General features: G+C 50.7%; 1 protein-coding gene across 3 annotated transcripts in view; it reads right to left on the reverse strand.

Moving 5' to 3' along the window:
- Positions 1-4122: 4122 nt before the first annotated feature.
- Positions 4123-19043, reverse strand: part of ISM2 (isthmin 2) — a 52878-nt gene continuing 37957 nt past the window's right edge. Inside the window, exons 2-7 of one of the 3 annotated variants that reach the window (XR_006291685.1) lie at positions 17865-18128; positions 15253-15577; positions 12003-12143; positions 11114-11191; positions 7610-10114; positions 4123-6196 (exon numbers count right to left, since the gene is read on the reverse strand). Coding sequence is in view for 2 of the 3 variants with exons in the window: in XM_007068821.3 (XP_007068883.1) it covers positions 9597-10114; positions 11114-11191; positions 12003-12143; positions 15253-15577; positions 17865-18128 (1326 nt within the window). In the remaining variant the exon portion in view is untranslated. Of the gene's footprint in view, positions 10115-11113; positions 11192-12002; positions 12144-15252; positions 15578-17864; positions 18129-19043 lie in introns of all 3 variants that reach the window. The other 2 variants (XM_007068821.3, XM_043549157.1) reach the window with 2 other exon arrangements.

Here is a 19043-nt window from a genome sequence, read left to right on the forward strand (position 1 = left end):
CCTTGCTATGTGACTGTAGGTAAATCATTTATTTAATCTCTCTGTGCTTCCATTCTCCAGCCGTAAAATGGGGATAAGAGTACTCCCTGCCTCCCACCCTCCGTCTATCTAGACTGTACACTTCCTGGGGCAGCGGCTCTCCTACTGCACCTCGCACAAGTAGGCCCTGAACTTGGTCGGGGCCACTAGACATGACCCTAAATCATAAACAGTGTTAACTCCTGGCTGCCACACTGCAGTGAGAGTAATTTCTCTCCAAGGCTCTTTTTCTGCACAGCTGGGATCCAGCCCCCTGCTCTGGGATCCATGTACTTCATGTTGCAGGCAAACAGCAGGGCGCTCAGAACTACGCCGCATCATGTATGGACAGAGGCCGCCTGTTGCTCCTCAGGCTGGGGTCAGCTGTGGCGCCAAGCAGATGTGGAGTGGAGCCACGTGTTGGAAAACCCAATAAACCTTGACAGATGTGCAGCCAGCAAAAAGAAAGGGGGGGGGGGGGGAACAGCTGGAAATAGCTAGGCTTTGGAAACGGTCAGAACGGATGCTTATTAACAACAATAAAAAGTGTTGCGACTGCTGGAAGGCTTGGCAAATCCTCTGGCTTCACTGGGTTTCGGCTGTGGCGGCTGCATCCAGAACAGTCTTTTCAAAGGTATCAGAGTAGCAGCCGTGTTAGTCTGCATTCGCAAAAAGAAAAGGAGTACTAGTTCTAAGACTCCATTCCTCTTCTGTCCCCGGCAAAAGCATCAAAGGTAGTTTCCCAGTTAGGGGTGGAGCTCTCCATGTTCAACACCTGCTCCAAGCAACTCCCGGTAATGCTCTCAGCCCTGGTCTACACTTTGGGGTTAGGTCGAATTTAGCCGCGTTAGGTCGATTTAAAAATGACTGCGTCCACACAACCAACCCCGTTCCGTTGACACAAAGGGCTCTTAAAAACGACTTCTGTAGTTCTCCTCGGCGAGGGGCGTAGCGCTAAAATCGACCTTGCTGGGTCGAATTTTGGGTAGTGCAGATGCAAGTCGACGGTATTGGCCTCCGGGAACTATCCCAGATTGCTCCAATGTGACCACTGTGGACCGCACTTTGAACTCCGATGCACTAGCCAGGTACACAGGAAAAGCCCCGGGAACTTTTGAATTTCATTTTCTGTTTGGTCAGCGTGGCAAGCTTAGCAGCACAGGTGACCATGCAGTACCCCCAGAATCGTAGAGCATAGAAAGTTTCTAGGCTCCCCCTATCATCTCCGTCCCTGAGGTTATCACAGATTAGAAGGCAAAAAAAACGCACTCGCGATATCATTTTCTGACATGCAGTCCTCCCGCACTGATAGGGCACAGCTTTAATGCATGGAGGATTCAGTGGCAGAGGCCAGGAAAGCATTAAGTGAGCACGAAGAGCAGAGGTAGGACCGATACTGAGGCTAATGGGGGAGCAAACGGACACGATGAAGCATCAGTTGGAGCTGCAGGAAAGCCAACAAGAGCACAGACCCCCCGCTGCATCCACTGTATAACCGCCTGCCCTCCTCCCCATGTTCCATAACCTCCTCACCCAGACGCCCAAGAACGCAGCGGGGGGGAGGCTCCGGGCACCCAGCCACTCCAATCCAGAGAATGGCCCAAGCAACAGAAGGCTGTCATTCAAACAGTCTGATTTTTAGTGTGGCTACAATAAGCAATGTGGCCTTGTCCTTCCCTCCTTCCCGACCCCACCCAGGCTACCTTGTCCATTATCTCATTTTTTTAAATTAATAAAGAAAGAACGCATGGTTTCAAAACAATAGTTACTTTATTTCGAAGGGGGGAGGTTGGTTGGCTTACAGGGAATTAAAATCAACAAAGGGGGTGGGTTTGCATCAAGGAGAAACACACACACAACTGTCACACTGAAGCCTGGCCAGTCATGAAACTGGTTTTCAAAGACTCTCTGATGCACAGCGCACCTTGCTGTGCTCTTCTAATCGCCCTGGTGTCTGGCTGCTCAAAATCGGCCACCAGGCGATTTGCCTTAACCTCCCACCCCACCATAAACGTCTCCCCCTTACTCTCACAGATATTATGGAGCACACAGCAAGCAGCAATAACAATGGGAATGTTGGTTGCGCTGAGGTCTGACCAGCAGCACCAGTGAGCTTTTAAATGTCCAAAGGCACATGCTACCACCATTCTTCGCTTGCTCAGCCTATAGTTGAACTGCTCCTTACTACTGTCCAGGCTTCATGAGCCATGGGAGCAAGGGGTAGGCTGGGGTAGGTGCGATTACACGGTACTGCTGGCTGGGAGAACAGCCTGAGGCAGAAGCCTCCAACTTGCAGGAGAGCAATGTTGCAGCGGAAGTGGTGGAGCTGTACACCTTGCCCTGGACGTTGCTAGGAGCCAGGCAGGGAAGACATTCCCAGAACCCCCAGCCAAGCTACATGTCCAATGAGAACGGCTACCAGTCCTACTGCACCATCTGCTGTAGAGTTGCAGGAGAGCAGAGTTGCAGTGGAGCCGTACACCACGGACGAGGATAGCCAGCAGTCCTACTGCACCGTCTGCTGCGAAGGCACCCGGGAGGACCAGAACAGATCCCCCGAGCTCGTCGCTGGGGAGCAGGAGAGCAGAGTTGCAGCGGAAGTGGTGGAGCCGTACACCATGGACGAGGACAGCTAGCAGTCCTACTGCACCGTCTGCTGCGATGGCACCCAGGAGCTGCTGCTGTGTAGCAACGCCAGCTACTGCAGGTACTTCTGTGTGGAATACTTGGAGGTCCTGGCAGGGCAAAGTACCCCGGCCAAGGCAAAAGAGCAAGAGCCCTGGAGCTGTTACATGTGTCAACCACAGAAGTGCTACGGGGTGTTACAGCACCGACCAAACTGGAATGTACGGCTGCAAGACTTCTTCACCAGCAACAAAGGACAGGAATATGATGCACCTAAAATCTAAAAAGGCCCACACATTTCCCAGAGTCAGTACCCTTGATAACAGAACGCCAATGATTGCATTGGCTACTTGGATCACAGCAGCCCCCACAGGAGACTTGCCCACAACAGCAGCGGTGACGGTGAGCAGAGCGGGCTCCATGCTTGCCATGGTATGGTGTCTGCATGGGTAACTCAGGAAAAAAGGCGTGAAACGATTGTTTGGCGTTGCTTTCACGGACGGAGGGGCGACTGACGAAATGTACCCCAAACCACCCACGACAATGTTTTTGCCCCATCAGGCATTGGGAGCTTAACCCAGAATGCCAATGAGTGGCGGAGACTGCGGGAACTGTGGGATAGCTACCCACAGTGCACCGCTCCATAAGTTGATGCTAGCCACAGTAGTGAGGATGCACTCTGCCGACTTAATGCACTTAGTGTGGACATACGCAATTGACTGTATAAAATGTAATTCTAAAAATCGACTTCTATAAAATCAACCTAATTTGGTAGTGTAGACATACCCTCAAACACCACCAGGCTAGGTACAGTATAGAAGCATCCACAGCCATGACCTTGGAAGGTGAAGTTCAGAGATCTCACTGCTACATCATTTCCAAGCCTTCTCATAAACTGACCCTGATGGTCCCCTCTTAGGGGGGATAGTTCCTCCATAGTGGGGGCCTGGATGACCTCTCTTTCTGACAGCAGGCTGTGGCTTCCGAGATCTCGTGTACCACTTTGTTAATGGTAATGATACTGGGAGAGCATCTTTTATCCAAAGCACTTTCCAGATGGCACACAACAGTCAAGTCACCCACCTCCACCCCAGCACGTTCAGCCCCAGCCTGGGATGGCAGCAGCACGTGTCGTTCTTGTTGTTAGTTGTATTACAGCAGAGCCAGGAACAGAATCTAGGTCGTCTTACCCCCAGTCTGGTGCCCTATCTACTGGGCCACACTGACTCTGCTCACTCCATGTTCTCTACCCAGCTCTCCTAGGAGGGATGAGAAGGGGAAATGGGAGATTTCTGAGGGACACCCTCCAAAAACCAGTTCCAAAATCCAGTTTTAAAACCAGAGAGGGTATTCTCAATTAAGCCAGGATCCAGGTCAGCACAAGTGAGGCTGCAGTCTCATGCTCAGGAGCCCAAAGAGATCAAATCCCTTTACACTCCTGGGCTTTCCACCATCAAAGACCAAGCTAACAGGCTTGCCTTGTAATAACAATAAATTTTATTGGTAAGAGACGTCTGGCACTATTGCTTCTCTTTCGGTAAAGCCTCTGCTCTCAGTTCAGATACACAACACAGCTCCACAGTGCAGCCCCATCCACCAGCATTACTTTCCCATTTCTTAAGCGACTGCGACCACCACAAACAATAAATACTGTACAAGGGAACCAAACATTACCATGCTAGGGATGGACGAACCAGCTCAAATGAAAACCTGCCTTGATCCTTCCTCCCCTGCCCCTCCCAACACAAGCCTTTGAGTTTTGAAAATTCCAGTCGTATTTAGAAAGCAACTAAAGGCATCCTGGTTTCCACACCCTCTCTTCTCTCCCATTTCTGCTGGGCACAGGAGTGCCAAAAATGCCACAGGAAAGGCTGCTGTGGGCTTCCTCCAGGAGACGGTGAGCACCTGGAATTTGCAGCCTACAAGGTTCACAGCAGCATCTGAACCATGTGGTTGTGTCTCGGCTCTGAGCTATTTGAGGTTCGCCCATCCCTATCAAACACAAACAATAGAGTGAGAAGAAAGTCAGCAAATGTGTCTGGCTCCTTACAATCCGGCTGTGAACAGGGACCCAAACTATGCAGCACTCAACACCATTTCTGTTTAAAATGTAACTAACCCACTCAGCAATATACAACTTAACACAACTGAACAATATCAGTAACAACACATACATTTTAAATAAAGTGCTTTATTGCAAGTCAGAATGCAGGAGAATCCCCCTTTATGCAATTTGGTAGGAGTAAAAGAAATATATATATATTATATATATAAACAATATAATTAAGGGAGGTGGAGACAAAGAACTCTAATAATTGTGGCTCAACAATCTGTTTATTAGGATATAAAAATAAACCTTTGTCCAAACATCTGCTCTTCCTAGCGTAGCTCAATAAAGCTTCCTGGGTGGGTAAGGTGCTTGCGTGAGGAGCAGCACTGCTTCTTGCCCCTCGTATTTCTATTCTTGTCTATGTTTCCTGAAGTCCTCAACCAGGGAGGCAGAATAGCAACTCAGCATCCCAGGAGGTTTCAACAGCAATCCCTTCCTGTGAAAGTTCCCACCAGCCCCCTGATAGGAAATGTGTGTGTTACAGGAATCATTTCTGGGATTATGCAGGTTGATAAATTCAGACTAACCATGAGTAAGGATGTTATTAACATGCAACGGACCTTACTATAAGGAGGTCACTTATTCAGTGGCATCTTAGCCTAGGGAAGAAGCTGGAGAACATCCCGAAGCCCTCATCTCAGAAGGGATGTATGCGAAGACCCTGCCTAGGAGGATGTGTACCTTTTTGAAAGGTAGCAAGGTTTAAAAGGACATGTTTTTAAGAAGCAGATAGACTGTGTACTGATGCTAAAAAGATTCCTCCCATTACATTAGATCAAGAGTCCTCTGAAGTGGGCCAATGGCATTTGACGTGCAAGAGGCAATAAGAAGAGAGACTGGTGAATGACAAGGGATAATGTACTTTTCCTTTCACCAATGACTGACAGCCTCACCCGCCCATTCATCTGCTTCACACACAAATGTCTCCAAGTCTTCTTCCATGCTGCCCCTTACACATAGAATGCTGTCCCAGAACTGATCCACTGACCACTGCCCTCACCTCCTTACGACCCACTTCTGTCACAAAGTCGATAAGAGACCAGCCAACAAGCGATGGTTTAAAGGACAGGGAGAATATAGCTGGCCCTTCGTTTATCTACCGTTAATGTCTTTTTGTCTCTAGCTCTCACCCCACCTTTCATATGTCACTTGTCAGCGTAGCCTGTAAGTTCTCTGAGGCAGGTCTGGATATAGGTCTGCAGTTTGCTCATCACAATGGGGCTCCCATGCTAATTGTGGTCTGTGCATATCAAGGAACTATAATTATTAAACAATAATAATCCAATATGTGGCAGCTTGGCAAATCCACTGGTTTGTGTTTCACTAGTGACAGCGTCCCACGTGGTGACTGATGACCTGAACACAATGGTCCAGAAGTGAAAGGTTCAACGATTACAAGAAGGGTCAGAGAGAGAGAGCTGACAGACTGGGTGCTCCCTGACCCTGGAGAAAGATACTGGGACAATGAGAGAAACAATGCACAGTGATCAGCTATACAGACCTTCTGCTAATGAAGGGTTTTATCCTGACTGATCGATATTCTGCAGCAAAGTCTGATTAACCAGCTGTGCTTGTTGGAATCTTAGAGTGGCCATGATCCTATTCTTTGTCAGATTCCCTTGATTTTCTCTTTATTTCCTCTGCCAGATAAATGTTGTTTTATTCAGAATGATCTGAACTGCTGCCTGTTGGGTTAAGCTGCTGGGTGCCCAGAAATAAAGACCCCGAGGGAGGCAGCAGAAGAGACATTTGAGTCTTGGCTCTTGGTCAAAACCATGGGAATGTTGGGTGCTGGAAGCTACCATAGGCCAACATGGACCTGGGGAGAGCTGGAAAACCAGGGCAAGGCACCAAGCCATGTGAGTAGGCATTCTGGAGACACCCAAGATAACCACTAGGATGGCACCCATGCAATGGGGGTCAATGAGAGCAGCAGACTATGAGCTAAAGAAACAATTATTCTGTGCATTTCCTCCTACTTTGTATCCATTTTGCATTAGTCAAATCCCAGTTCTCCCTGGCCTGCAGTCAGCTGAGTTTGGACAAGCCAGCTCTGCCTCCTTACACTTCTGTCTTGCTGTCAGATTGCCACCATTGTAAATGACACCACTCTGGATGTAGGGCAAGTAATTACCCTGCACTCCTACTGGGTAGACTCTCTGTGACAGCTTTAGGGTCAGGAAAACAGAGTTCCTTCAATTCTCGGCAGTGGGGAATATGTTGGACGGAGAAAATAAAGTACTGAGCATTTGGAGGTCTTTCCTCCCCAGCTACTTGGGTCAGATTTGGGGATTAAACCACTTGACACGGTTCCTTTGTCATAGGAGATGAACGTCTCACCTTGTCCCTGATGTTACCTTGTCCAATTTGTGTCTGTGTATTTTTTTATAGTTTTAAGGAGGTGGGTGGCACAGCTCTTGGGACCTACCAGCGTATGGTTCACCCCACTATACTCACTCCTAGAGTAGATCCTGGGCAGGAATGGATTGAAACAGGACTCACGAGCCCTACGGCTCATGGACAGAGGGTGCCTAGGCAGAGCAGTGAGCCTGAAGCAGAGGGACAGAGCATATATGAGCCATACTTGCTGGTTCCCTAATGAGGTGGGGTTGGGCAGAAGATATCATTTGGGAAGGAGGTGACATTTCTGCCCCCCAGTGGTGAGTGGTTTATTCCCATCACCTATTTGGACCCCAAACCCCTCGTAAGATGCTGGGCCTGGGGCTCTCCCGAGGAATGACATTTGCCATTTCCCTGGGGGGCCACTAGATGTTGCTATTGCTATTACCCAGCACACCATGCACTTGTCAGCCAGCAGTGGGCAAGGCACAAGAACCTTAAGGGGATGGGTCATACCGCAGCTCCCTCAAATAATCCACAGGAACTGGCCACAGGATGGGCTTCAGCCACAAGAGAACATCCCCAGCAGCAGAGAGGTCCATGAGAGGCTTGTGGGCCCTGGTCGGCGAGTTCTTAATCGAGGTGACAGGAGGGTGAAGCATGCACCTTTGGCTGGGTCCTATGTTGCTTCTCGCCCCAGTAGGATGGGAACCTTGGATTGGAATCAATGACCATACCCCAAGAGCCTGGAAATGAAAACATGCTGAGGGCAAGGGCGGGGAGTGACTATCCAGGACACCAGCGTCTCCCACTCAGCAGCTGCTGCTCTTCCAGACATTCTCCACTCCCTATTGCTACTAGAAGAAAGGGATAAAGCTCGGGAGATGGCTGGGCAGGCAGGAACGCAGGGGAATGGACTAGTAGATAACTGGGGACAATGGGGAGAGAGGGAGAGAGGACCTGGCCCTGAAGGTGCCCAGAGAGAAACAGAGCGGATGCCAATCTGCTCTTTCTAACCAGATGCCAAGTTGCAGGGAGTGGCCTAGTTCATCACACTCGCTCTCCCCCAGCGCAGGGTGGGGCGGGGACAATGGAGATACACTGGCTAAGGCTGCAGCCTCTCCAGGGGAAAAACCCAGCAATGGTGCAAGCATCCACATGCAGGAGTCTAGCTCCCATCTCCACATGGTCTTACAGTGTCAAAACCAGTGGTCAGCCCCAGGGGCAAAAGCCCTGGTCACAGCTGGTCACCCTGGCAGGGTCTGGGCTTGCAGAGAGATCCCTCTGACTTGGGTGCTTTCTGCACATCGTTGTGAAGACACAAACAGCAGGACTGCCTCCCACACTCTGCAGAGCTGGGGAAGAGAGTGGGTGGGTACCATCTGATGGAAAGACACTCCTCAACACTGCAACGCACCAGGAGAGCTGACCTGCCAGGGAGATCCAGGTGTCTGTATAGGCTGCTGATGCGACTTCTACCAATCCCCCCATCCCATTCCCTTTGAAGTGAGGACAAGGTGTTAAACACAGATATTGGATCATTTCCTTTTCCTTCCCCTCTGGGTGGAGACCAGATCTTGTTTGTCCCTATTTGCCCCTGGCCCTGGCAGCAGGTGTACCTTATTATTCTCAATAGCTCTGTGAAGAGGGCATGTTTTCACATAGCTCCCAGCACCAGCATCACTACCCCATTCCCCAGCCACAAGAGCCAAGGGAACACCACGTGGGCCTTTCCCAGTCTTTTTCTTTCCAAGTCTGGACTGTAAGATCCAGGGGAGACCTCACCCTGTACTCCTCACGAGGAGCCCTCTCCTGGGAGGATCCATCCCCAGGTTTTAGAGGAGACCCAGGACCTGCTAAGGCAGGCGTTTATACAGTTGCCTGATCGGATGTCTCTGATAAAGCTGCTAACTCTTTGCCTTAACAGCAAGTTTTGATTGGTGTATTAAACTCCACCAGCCCAGCTGCAACACGAAGCAAACAGAAGCCAAGAATGTTTTACCATAAACCCCTGAGCTCCTTGTGAGACTGCAATTAACACTTCATAGAAAAGTAACAGGAGCTGTGCCCTTTCCCTTTATGCACCCCCACCCTCAGAGGCCGCTGCTTTCCATTGCCTCTAGCTGTCACCCGCATGGATCCTGTGCTATCCACAGAGAAGTAGCTGGAGTGAGAACAGCACCCCTGGGACCAATCAGGCAGCAAGGATCACCTGGGCCCCTTGGAAAATGGAAAGGAACTGGGATGCCACTGTGAAAAGATAGATTTAAAACCAATCCCTGTGGTTGGCACCGACAGGGAGCTTGCGTGTAAGGCCAAGCGCTCTGCCTCTCCCCCGGACTGCTTTGTTTCCAAGGGAGTGACAAGCAGGGGACGACTCCAGAGCCTCTGTGGCCTGCGGGCCCTCACTGCAGTGGAGAGAGAGACAGGCCCTCTGGTGCTCCTGGAGTGTTACGTGGTAGACCTGCCACATCCTGCTCCCCCATCACTCAGCCAAGCTCTGCTAGTACTCCTTGGCCTCCTGTAGCTGGGAGAGGTACTCCTCCTCAGTGGGGTTATCAGCGCACTGCTGCCCATTGTTGGGGGGCCGAACAGCATGGTACCGGCTCCAGTCCCCCTTGCACAGAATCCAAGGCAGCATGTCCACCTTGTAGTGCAGCTCCGGGGAGAACTCCGTGCTGATGAGGTTGGGGGCGCCAGCCCCCTTGCCCCGGGTGATGAGCTTTGTGTGCTCGTCGTAGCAGCAGTGCTGGGCGGCCAGCGTGGTGCTGTCCAAGGAGAGCATGGAGCGCAGGCAGAAGCGGGCCGTGGGCTTGTAGATGTCCAACCGCTCCTTGGGCCCACTGGCATCCCGCCAGCGGAAGTTCTTGCCCTGGCCCTCGTCCCGCAGATTCACAGCGCTGTAAACAGCCTCCAATGGGTAGGAGCAGGGGCAGCTGGGCAAATCCGTCAGCACCTTGCTCAGATACTTGGTGAGGAAGTCGCTCCTGCAGTTCAGCCACTTCTCACAGCTGTCCACATCTGGAGAAGAGAAACAAGGGCCGGGGGGAGTATAAGTAACCTCCCCACCCAGTGGGTACCTCTCTGAGGTCCAGCCACAGCCCTGGGAATGGAGTTACACCACAACAGCTGGGCTAACAATCACCATAGCCTCCATGGAGGAGCTGGTACCGGGGGAGGAGATTGCCAGCGACAACAACCCCTGTGCTTGAGGGCAACAGCTGATCAAGAGATGGGGATCAGAAAAGAATCTCTCTCCATGGGATACTGTTGCACAGCAAGGTGCTTAATGTGGGCTCTGCATAATCTCTAAGCATCCAGCACCAGCCACTGTTGGAGACAGGCTACCAGAGCAGCTGGGCCATTGATCTGTTTCAGGAAGGCACATGGCAGAGTGAAATCATCAACAGGAACATGATGCAATCATGGGTCGTGTCCACACCGCTACAGTCAGTGCAGATGGGACCTTACCCATGCCTATAATCTTTGTTAAAGCTTCACACTGTCTCAAAGTTCAACATGTCTCAGGGACTTGGGTTAGGTTCTGTCTTCACTGCATAATGGAACCAGACTGTAACCAGGCTGTGAGACCACTGTGCTGTAACTGGGCTTCCCAACATGAGTGTAGCTGTAGCATGGACAAGGGCCATAGACTCATATGACTGTGAAAGCACCTAGGTGTGTGGAGCATTAAATCTCAATCTTGCTTCAGGGTGGGACTTCCACTGGGGCATTTCTACCCTTCCCATTATGAAGCCACCCTTGAATGGAATGCCTAGCCCATGCCAGCACCCTCTATCAGAACAGCATGCCTGGCACATGCTAATGCCTAGGTCCCTACGTGGAGAGGGCTGACAACATTTCATGCCTGTGTGGATATTTCAGTGAAGTCCACCAAAACCTGGACCCCTTGGCAGAACACTCCCATCCAGGTAGCAGCATCTCCTCCTTGGGGTGCTGCACCATGAAATCCCTTAGGAGCTGCCAGGGCCCTAATGTACAGAGGAGAAATGTGCTGACCTGAGCTGAACATCTCTGTGGTGTTCTCACCCTCAAACGGCGTCTCATCAGTGGTGAAGACCATCTCCCCATCTGCTCCTTCGGAGATAAAACATACAAGCAAATAGCCAAGATGAACCTCGCAGAGGTAATGAATCCCTTTCCAGGGATGGGCCAGCGGTCCTGGCTGGGCTTGGGCATCAGACCCTTGTATTTCTGCCTGCCCCCTCCCTACCTTCATGGTGGCCTACCCCTATGCACAGAAGACCAACGGGATGGTACTGCAAAGAGGATAACACTAAGGGAGTGTAAGATCGCTGGTTGTGATGGATCCTGATGGTTGGAACCAGGGCTCACTAAACTTCCAATGAGGATTTCAGGCTTCATATGTAACAGAGTTTTGAAGGTAGGCAGCAGATCTATGATCCATGGGCTACTTACGGCTGATTATGGAATGACAAGCCACGCCCTCTCTTCATGATGGAAAGAACCAGCCATTTTTACTGGCTCAGATCAAAAAATTGAAAACTATTACCCCTTCAAGCACTAGGCAGTATCCAAACAGAGGACAAGAGAAGCTGAGAGTTTTAAGGGTTTAGGAGGCAGGCCAAGGACCACAGAGGGATTTGGCCTATGGGTTTCTTTTCTGGGGTGAGTCCCACCTAGATCCCTTCATCATGTTAGAAAGGGATAAAGTTCTCCCTGCCCTGTGGAGATGGAAAATTCCTCAAGTGACCCTCCTACCCCGAGCCGGGAATCCATACCTCCCCCCTAGCAGAAACAGGATCTTGCTGTGGGAAGGCCCCACTGGGCACATGAGTTTGAGAAATGGCCCCCTAAGGCATTAGGGGAGGCAGAGAAGTGGCTCTGTCTGGAGCATGAGGTGTACAATAGGAGGGGAGAGGCTCACCAGGGCAGCGATACAGGTCGCAGGTTCTCGACTCGGTGGCTGTGCAGGCATAGCCACAGGACCGGGTTCTTTTCTGGTTGCCGCTACCACAGGTCACGCTGCAGGGGGACCAAGAGCTCCACTCCTCTTCATCTTCATAGTCTGGGGACAGCAAGAGAAGGACAAAGCATGAAAGTCCTTGTGCAAAGCCCAGATGGGAATGAAGCCTGGAGCTGCTCTGGACTACCCTGCTGGCTTCCTTCTACCTACATCACCCTGCTCCTAGCTCCCCCAGTTCTGCCCTCCTGAGCTGGTCTCTAAAGGGGAGCTGGTTAGAGCTCAGGAGAGCACTTGAACAGATTCACAGATTTTTAAAGTTGAAGTCATCTAGTTTGATCTCCTGTATATCAGCAGCCACAGAACTTCACCCGGCTATCCCTGCACTGAGCCCAATAAGAAACATAAGAGCGGCCATACTGGGTCAGACCAAAGGTCCATCTAGCCCAGTATCCTGTCTTCCAACCGTGACCAATGCCAGGTGCCCCCGAGGGAAAGAACAGAACAGGAAATCATCCAGTGATCCACCCCCAATGCCCATTTCCAGCTTCTGGCAAACAGGGTAGGGACACCATCCCTGCCCAACCTGGCGAATAGCCATTGATGGACCTATCCTCCAGGAATTTATCTAGTTCTTTTTTGAACCCTGTTGTAATCTTGGCTTTGGCCAAGCACAATAGTTTGTGCTTGGCCACAGCATATTTTTCAGAGAGGCATCCAGTCTTGATCTGAAGATACCAAAAAATGGAGAATCCATCACTTCCCTGCGTAGTTTGTTCCAGGGGTAATCACCCCCACTGTTAAAAATGTGTTCCTTGTTTCTACATGGAATTTATCTAGTTTCAACTTCCAGTCATCAGTTCATGTGATGTCTTTCTCTGCTAGACTGAAGAGCTCTTAAGGACCTTGTATTTCCTCCTTGTGAAGAGACTTCTACCCTGTAATCAAGTCACTTCAATCTTCTTTTTGATGAGCTAACCTGATCGAGCTCTTTAATCACTCACTACAAGGCATTTTCTGCAGCCCTCAAATCACTTTTGTGACACTCTTCTACACCCTCTCCAATTTATCAATATCCTTTTTAAAAATCTGGACACCAGAACTGAATGCAGTATTGGTCTCACCAATGCTGTACACAGAAGCAAAATCACCTCCCCACTCCTACACACTGCTGCTGTTTATACAGTCCAGGGTCGCGTTAGTCCTCTTCACTGGGAGCTTGCACACTATGACCCATCAATCCACTTCAGAGTCAATCCTTTCCAGGATACAGTCCCCCATTCTGTAGGTACACCCTGCATTCCTTGATCCTAGATGTATGACTTTGAATTTGGCTGTATTAAAAGGCATTTTGTTTGAATGGGCCCAGCCGACCAGGCAATCCAGATCTCTCTGTGTAACTGCCGAGTCCTCATCATTAATTACCACTCTGCCAATCTTTGTGTCACCCGCAAAGTACATCAGCAGTGATTTTATATTTCCTTCCAGACCATTGATGAAAATGTTGAATAGCATTGCGTGTAGAACCGATCCCTGCAGAACCACTGGAAACACCTCCATTCAGTGATGATTTCCCATTGGCCCAATGTGAGAGGGTGAGAGCACATGCATATGGTAAGTACCTTGAGGAACTGCTCACAGCACAGCAGTGAGCTCTGGAGAGGCACATCTGATTCCTCTCAGTGCCCCACTTGGCTAGTTCTGGAGGGAGCTGCGTCCAGTCCTCACCACTGTGACACGGGGAGTGGGGGAGAAGTGGAAACACCAGGGGACCCTGAACCTTCCCTGAAGTGCCCCCTTCTTCCCCTTTTCTAATTGCTCAGGCTTTTTCATGGATGCCACTCCTGACAAACCCAGGTCGGGGCAGCAGCAGGTGGCTGCACCTGCCCTTGCTGGCACCCTTCTCAGGCTGTGCTTCCTGGGAACAGAATTCAGGCGTCCCGACTCCCAGTCTTAGCCACTAGACCAGTTGTTCCCAAACTTTTGTACTGGTGACCCCTTTCTCTTAGCAAGCCTCTGAGTGCGACCCCCCTTATATTTAACACCATTATAAATGCTGGAGGCAATGCAGGGTTTGGGGTGGAGGCTGACAGCTCGCGATCCCCCATGTAATAACCTCGTGTCCTCCTCAGGGGTCCCAGCCCTCAGTTTGAGAACCCCTGCACTAGACCATTCTCCTTCCCAGAGCCAGGAACAGAACCAGAGCCCTAATTCCCACCTTGGCACGCTCTCTCTCAGAGCTGAGAACAGAACCCTGGAGTCGTGGCGCCCAGTCTTCTTGCGCTAACCATTACACCAGGGTTCAAATTCATTCAGTGGGAAGGGATGCATTCCATGCTTATTGATGGTCCATGGGCTGGATATACATTTAGGACTGCACAGTCCCCTATCCACAACCACCTCCCACTGATGGTAGTGGAGGTTTGCACAGGATCAAGGTTAGAATACAGCCTTGCTGTCGTAACTCATCTTTCAGGTCATTTATTATTTGTTCACTACCTTAACGCCACATCCAGTCTTGCTCACTTCATTCCCACCCCCGCCCCATTCTGTCAGAGCCATCAGCCATAAGATAGTTAATGCTGACACCGAACAGTCATAGAGTCACAACCGTTAAGTCCAGAAGGGGCCTCTAGTCTGACCTCCTGCGCAACGCAGGCCAGAGAACCTTGCCCCCTCATTTCTGCATGGAGCCCATAACTGCTGTTTGAGCTACAGCATATCTTCTGGAAAGGCGGCCAATCTTCATTTAAAGCCTTCAAGTGCCGGAGAACCCACCACATCCCTAGGTAAGTTGTTCCAATGGCTACTTACCTGTATGATTAAAAATCTGTATCTTATTTCTAGTCTGAATATACGTACTCATTAGGCTTTAGCATTAGCAATCCAATCAGCTGGGAATTCAGTTCACACCTCTGAGTTATTTATCTAGGCTGTCTGCAGACTCAGGCAGACTTCACTGTTTTGGTTCCATTTGGAAAGTTTCCTTCGCAACCATAGGGGCTAGAAACTTCCTTTTTTTTTTTTTTTTTAAACACAAAAGCTGAGATTTATGCAAATCCATCAAGCTGCCATCTGTCTGACATCCCTGCACTGGAACAGGCTGCCCTGTGGATGCACCCAATGCCTTTAATAGGAATCCAGCCCCTCGTGGGCAGGGAGGTGGTCACTGCAGAATTCGGGGGCATCTGCTGAGGGGCAGGGGATGACTCACCATAATTATATTTTTCCTTGAAGATCCAGTTCTTCTGACTCGGCCACCTCTGGTCCCAGTCGCCTCCCACTCCGCTCAGCACTGTCTCCTCCTCTTCCTCATATTCTGCTGTATAATCTTCCTCCTCCTCCTCCTCTCTGTCCAAGCTGTCATCCTCGTCCTCCTCCTCTTCCTCAGTGGGATCTGTATACTCCCAGAAGAGGGGCCAGAAGAGGTCCTTGTGGGACAACCACTCAGAGGAGGTCAGGGACCAGTCATTGCTGGTCTCCTTCAGCAAATCCATCTCTATCTCAGCCTGGGGATCATCCACCACCTCGATGGTTACCTGGGAAGCCAGACACAAGGCAAGGCGATAAGGGAGGGACCAGCACTGAAGCCAGGGCTCCTGCCTGACTCAGTTGCCGGGGACTCCCTTAAAGGGCAACAAAGGATTTTCCTGTTGGTCCAATAGCTCCCTACTCAGGATCTAGACATTCCAACTAGTTTCCTGCTTTGGCCGGGTTGTGCTATGCTGTAGGATACAGTGCCGGGCCCTGCTAGACTCCTCCCACAGCTGATGGCGCCAATGTGTCATTAAAAAAACCTGACATCCCAGAGTCTGGAGGCAGCGAGAGGCACACTGCATAAAACAAGAACAACCCAGGAGACCAGGGGAGGTGCAGGTTTGGTAAACAGTTTGTGAAGCACACCGAGGTACCGGAGACAGGCAGGGGTCAAGCAACATAATCCTCCAGGAATAGAAACAGCCCCCGCACACTGAGAGAGGAGGCAGTTTAGTAATGGGATGGGTACTACGAAGTAAGATCTCCCTGGAGGTTAGCTAGGCCCTTGCTCTGGGAATGGAAAGTAGCAGGACCAGCATTGTGGTGATTGGGTGGGCTGAAACTCCAGCCACACTCCTAGAGAGGCCAAGATTATTTTCTGGCTTGAATCACTAGAGCAGTGAGTTTGGTGGATCTCAACCTAGTTGCAAGCAGACATTCCTCCACAGTACAAAACTCAGCCTGGCACAGCTGGTAGGAGGGACCCAGGACTCGAATAGCAGGGGTTGCTGCAAGAAACAATTGAGGTACATTGGCAGAGGTGTGTGTGGGTAGGCCAGGGCTAGACTAGCAGGGGGTGTTGCAGGTCAGTCAGGAGACATGTTTTGGGGGTGCCTAGCCCAGCCAGGCAGGGTTGGGGAAAATCTCTCCTGACTGCAGAGGGCCAGTGCATAGGCTAGAACTCTTAGAAATGCAGTGCTTGTATCCCCTTAGGAAACAGTCCATGAACCCATCCTTGCTGTAAAGGGAGGAGTTCTAAAAAAGAAGCGAGAGGGGACAGGAGTACAGAGAATCCTGACCGAGCTGATCTGGAATTTACATGCCAGCATCTCCTGTCCTAAATGGGTGTGGCTTATATGTGCCTGAGGATTATTTGCCAAAATATATGGTATCAGCCTTGCAGAGTCTAGGAAATGGGGCCCCCACACAAAAGGTTTCCAATTAGGAGATCAAACAAGGCCAGAGAGAAAACATCTGGTTAATTGACCCCACCCTGCAGTTTGCTGTGGCACTCCCCAGGCCTGGGTCCAGTTCCAGTCCCAGCTGAGGCAGCAATCAGGCCCTTTAGGGATGAAGAGGAAATGGAGATCAGAGCAATTCTGGATACTGGAGGTATTACCCCTCTGCCCAATGAAGTCCCCACAGGGCCCCCAGTCCTGCAGCACATCGAGGGAGTGTTCCTGATCAGATCCTTCCCCAGTGGATTTTGTGCCAGCTCTGTACAGGCAGGGGGAGGGTTAGGAGACTTTGTCAATAGGCTCCCCACAATACAAGGTAAACCATGGTAGTAGTTTGCTTCCCATTGCTCCTATGTGCTGGGAGTTTATTTTGGCCTCTCTTCCCCAAGACTCTGGGAAAAATGTATCACCCCAGCCCCTTATATTGCATGGTTTCAGTAAATTGGTGACTTGGATTGGGCAAACTGGGCCAGGCAACATAAGAACCGACCCAAATGGAACCTTTGTTCAGTTTCAGCCTGGAGTCAGGTCCCTTCTCTCATCCATTCCAGACCCACCCACCTCTCCACTCAGATTCCTTCCCACCCGTAAGGATGGGGAGCTATAGCAGATCTCAGTGCCTCCCTGCTGGAGCTTGGGTGTAACAGTCACTGAAAATCTGCCACTGCTTCCCCATTAGTTTGGCCTGAAATGTACAGTGAGCCCATGAGCACGAGCTTCTTAGAGCGAGGGAGTTCCTGCCAGATGTGGCGATATGCGCCAGGAAGTGCCACACCACTCCCCCCTGGCCTCTGCAAGGCACTTTACCCTAAAAACTGTTGGCGACAGAGCAAGCTGTGGTGGAATCAAGAGCACTGGCGATAATCCAGGCTGAGACCAGCTGTCTGGGATGGTGTATAGATAATGAAATCAATCCTGTCATGGTGCAGAGGAAGGGGTTTGGGGTCCCTTCTGGTCCCTCCCGCACGGCAGATGGACGGGGCCCTCGGCCCAATCAGGTCGTCCCCCGGCCGCTCAAGTGCTTCTACGCTTGCATAATCCAGCCACATTGTTTTTTTGCTCCTGCCCAAAGTGCCCTTGTCCAGCCAGTGACAGAGACTTGTGCTCCTACCTGTATGTTTGGGTTCTGGGCACTCAGGTCAACGTTGGCCAACCCTGGCAGGTTCTGTAAATCCAGCACAAAGGGTGTGCTCTCCTCCTTGATAGCGCCACCAGGCCAGAGTGGCACTGGCTGGTTCCTCGCAGCCCGCTGGGATGACCATCGGCGTTTGTGCCGGCGAGGTGCAGCCTGGCCGCTTCGCCTCAGGCTCCGAACCTTGTTGGACTGTGGCATTTCCTCTTCCTGCGTCAAACGGGTGTCAGATGAAGTGGAGACCTGGCAATGAAAGAGGCAGCAATGACAGTTCCAACCCCACTCTGACCATCTCCACAGCTACCATTCAGGACTCACTCCACTACATCCTCACACCAGGGACAGAGCAGGAGAGCAGACACCATGGAGGGGAGCAGCTGCCTGCAAATGCCAAGGAACAGGTCCCCAAAACACGCCTACTAAGAACCAGCGCAAGGCTGATCGACCCACTCTCTCCCTATTCCTCCAAGTGTGGTCTGAGATAGCAAACAGGCCATACAAGCAAAGAGCATATTGACTGCTACACTAGATCTGGCCACCAGCGTATCTATTCCACTCCCCTCACACACACCCCCGCAGCACCTAATCGGAGCAATTGCCCATCTAGTCCAATATCCTTGCCACTCTGGAGCAGAGGAATGACTCTGTATGATGTCTGGCATTTCCCTGTTTTCTGCCACATCAGAAACCAATCCAGTATTTGCACCTCTCTGCTATAACACTGTCCCATCTAATCTGGCATTTTGATTTCCCTGCCCATACCAGACCAGTTTGCTAGTCCACCTTGGTTGGTATCCTCACTTCTGACAATGTCAGAGACCAAATTCTTTGGAGGAAGGACAAAAATCTATAATTCACTTGCCTAGCTGGTCAATATTTTACATGGAGGAAAAATTCCAAACCCCCCCCCCCCACCGTGATCAGCCGCTGCAAACAATTTTCACCCTGAGGCACGAGTTTTGATAACTTCTAGCTGGAAAATGATAAATGCAAGGATTATTAATGGTCACAAAGTCACCCAGCCCAACACTCATATGTGGTGAATTAAACTGAGGTGAAACTTTCCCAAGATAACCTGGCCATGTAAAAACTATTTACTAGTATCAGAGAAAACAATTTATTTGAAGTTGGTCCAGTAAAAGATATTACCTCACTCAC

Source organism: Chelonia mydas, chromosome 6 (genome assembly GCF_015237465.2).
Source record: "Chelonia mydas isolate rCheMyd1 chromosome 6, rCheMyd1.pri.v2, whole genome shotgun sequence".
Classification (NCBI taxonomy): Eukaryota; Metazoa; Chordata; order Testudines; family Cheloniidae; genus Chelonia; species Chelonia mydas.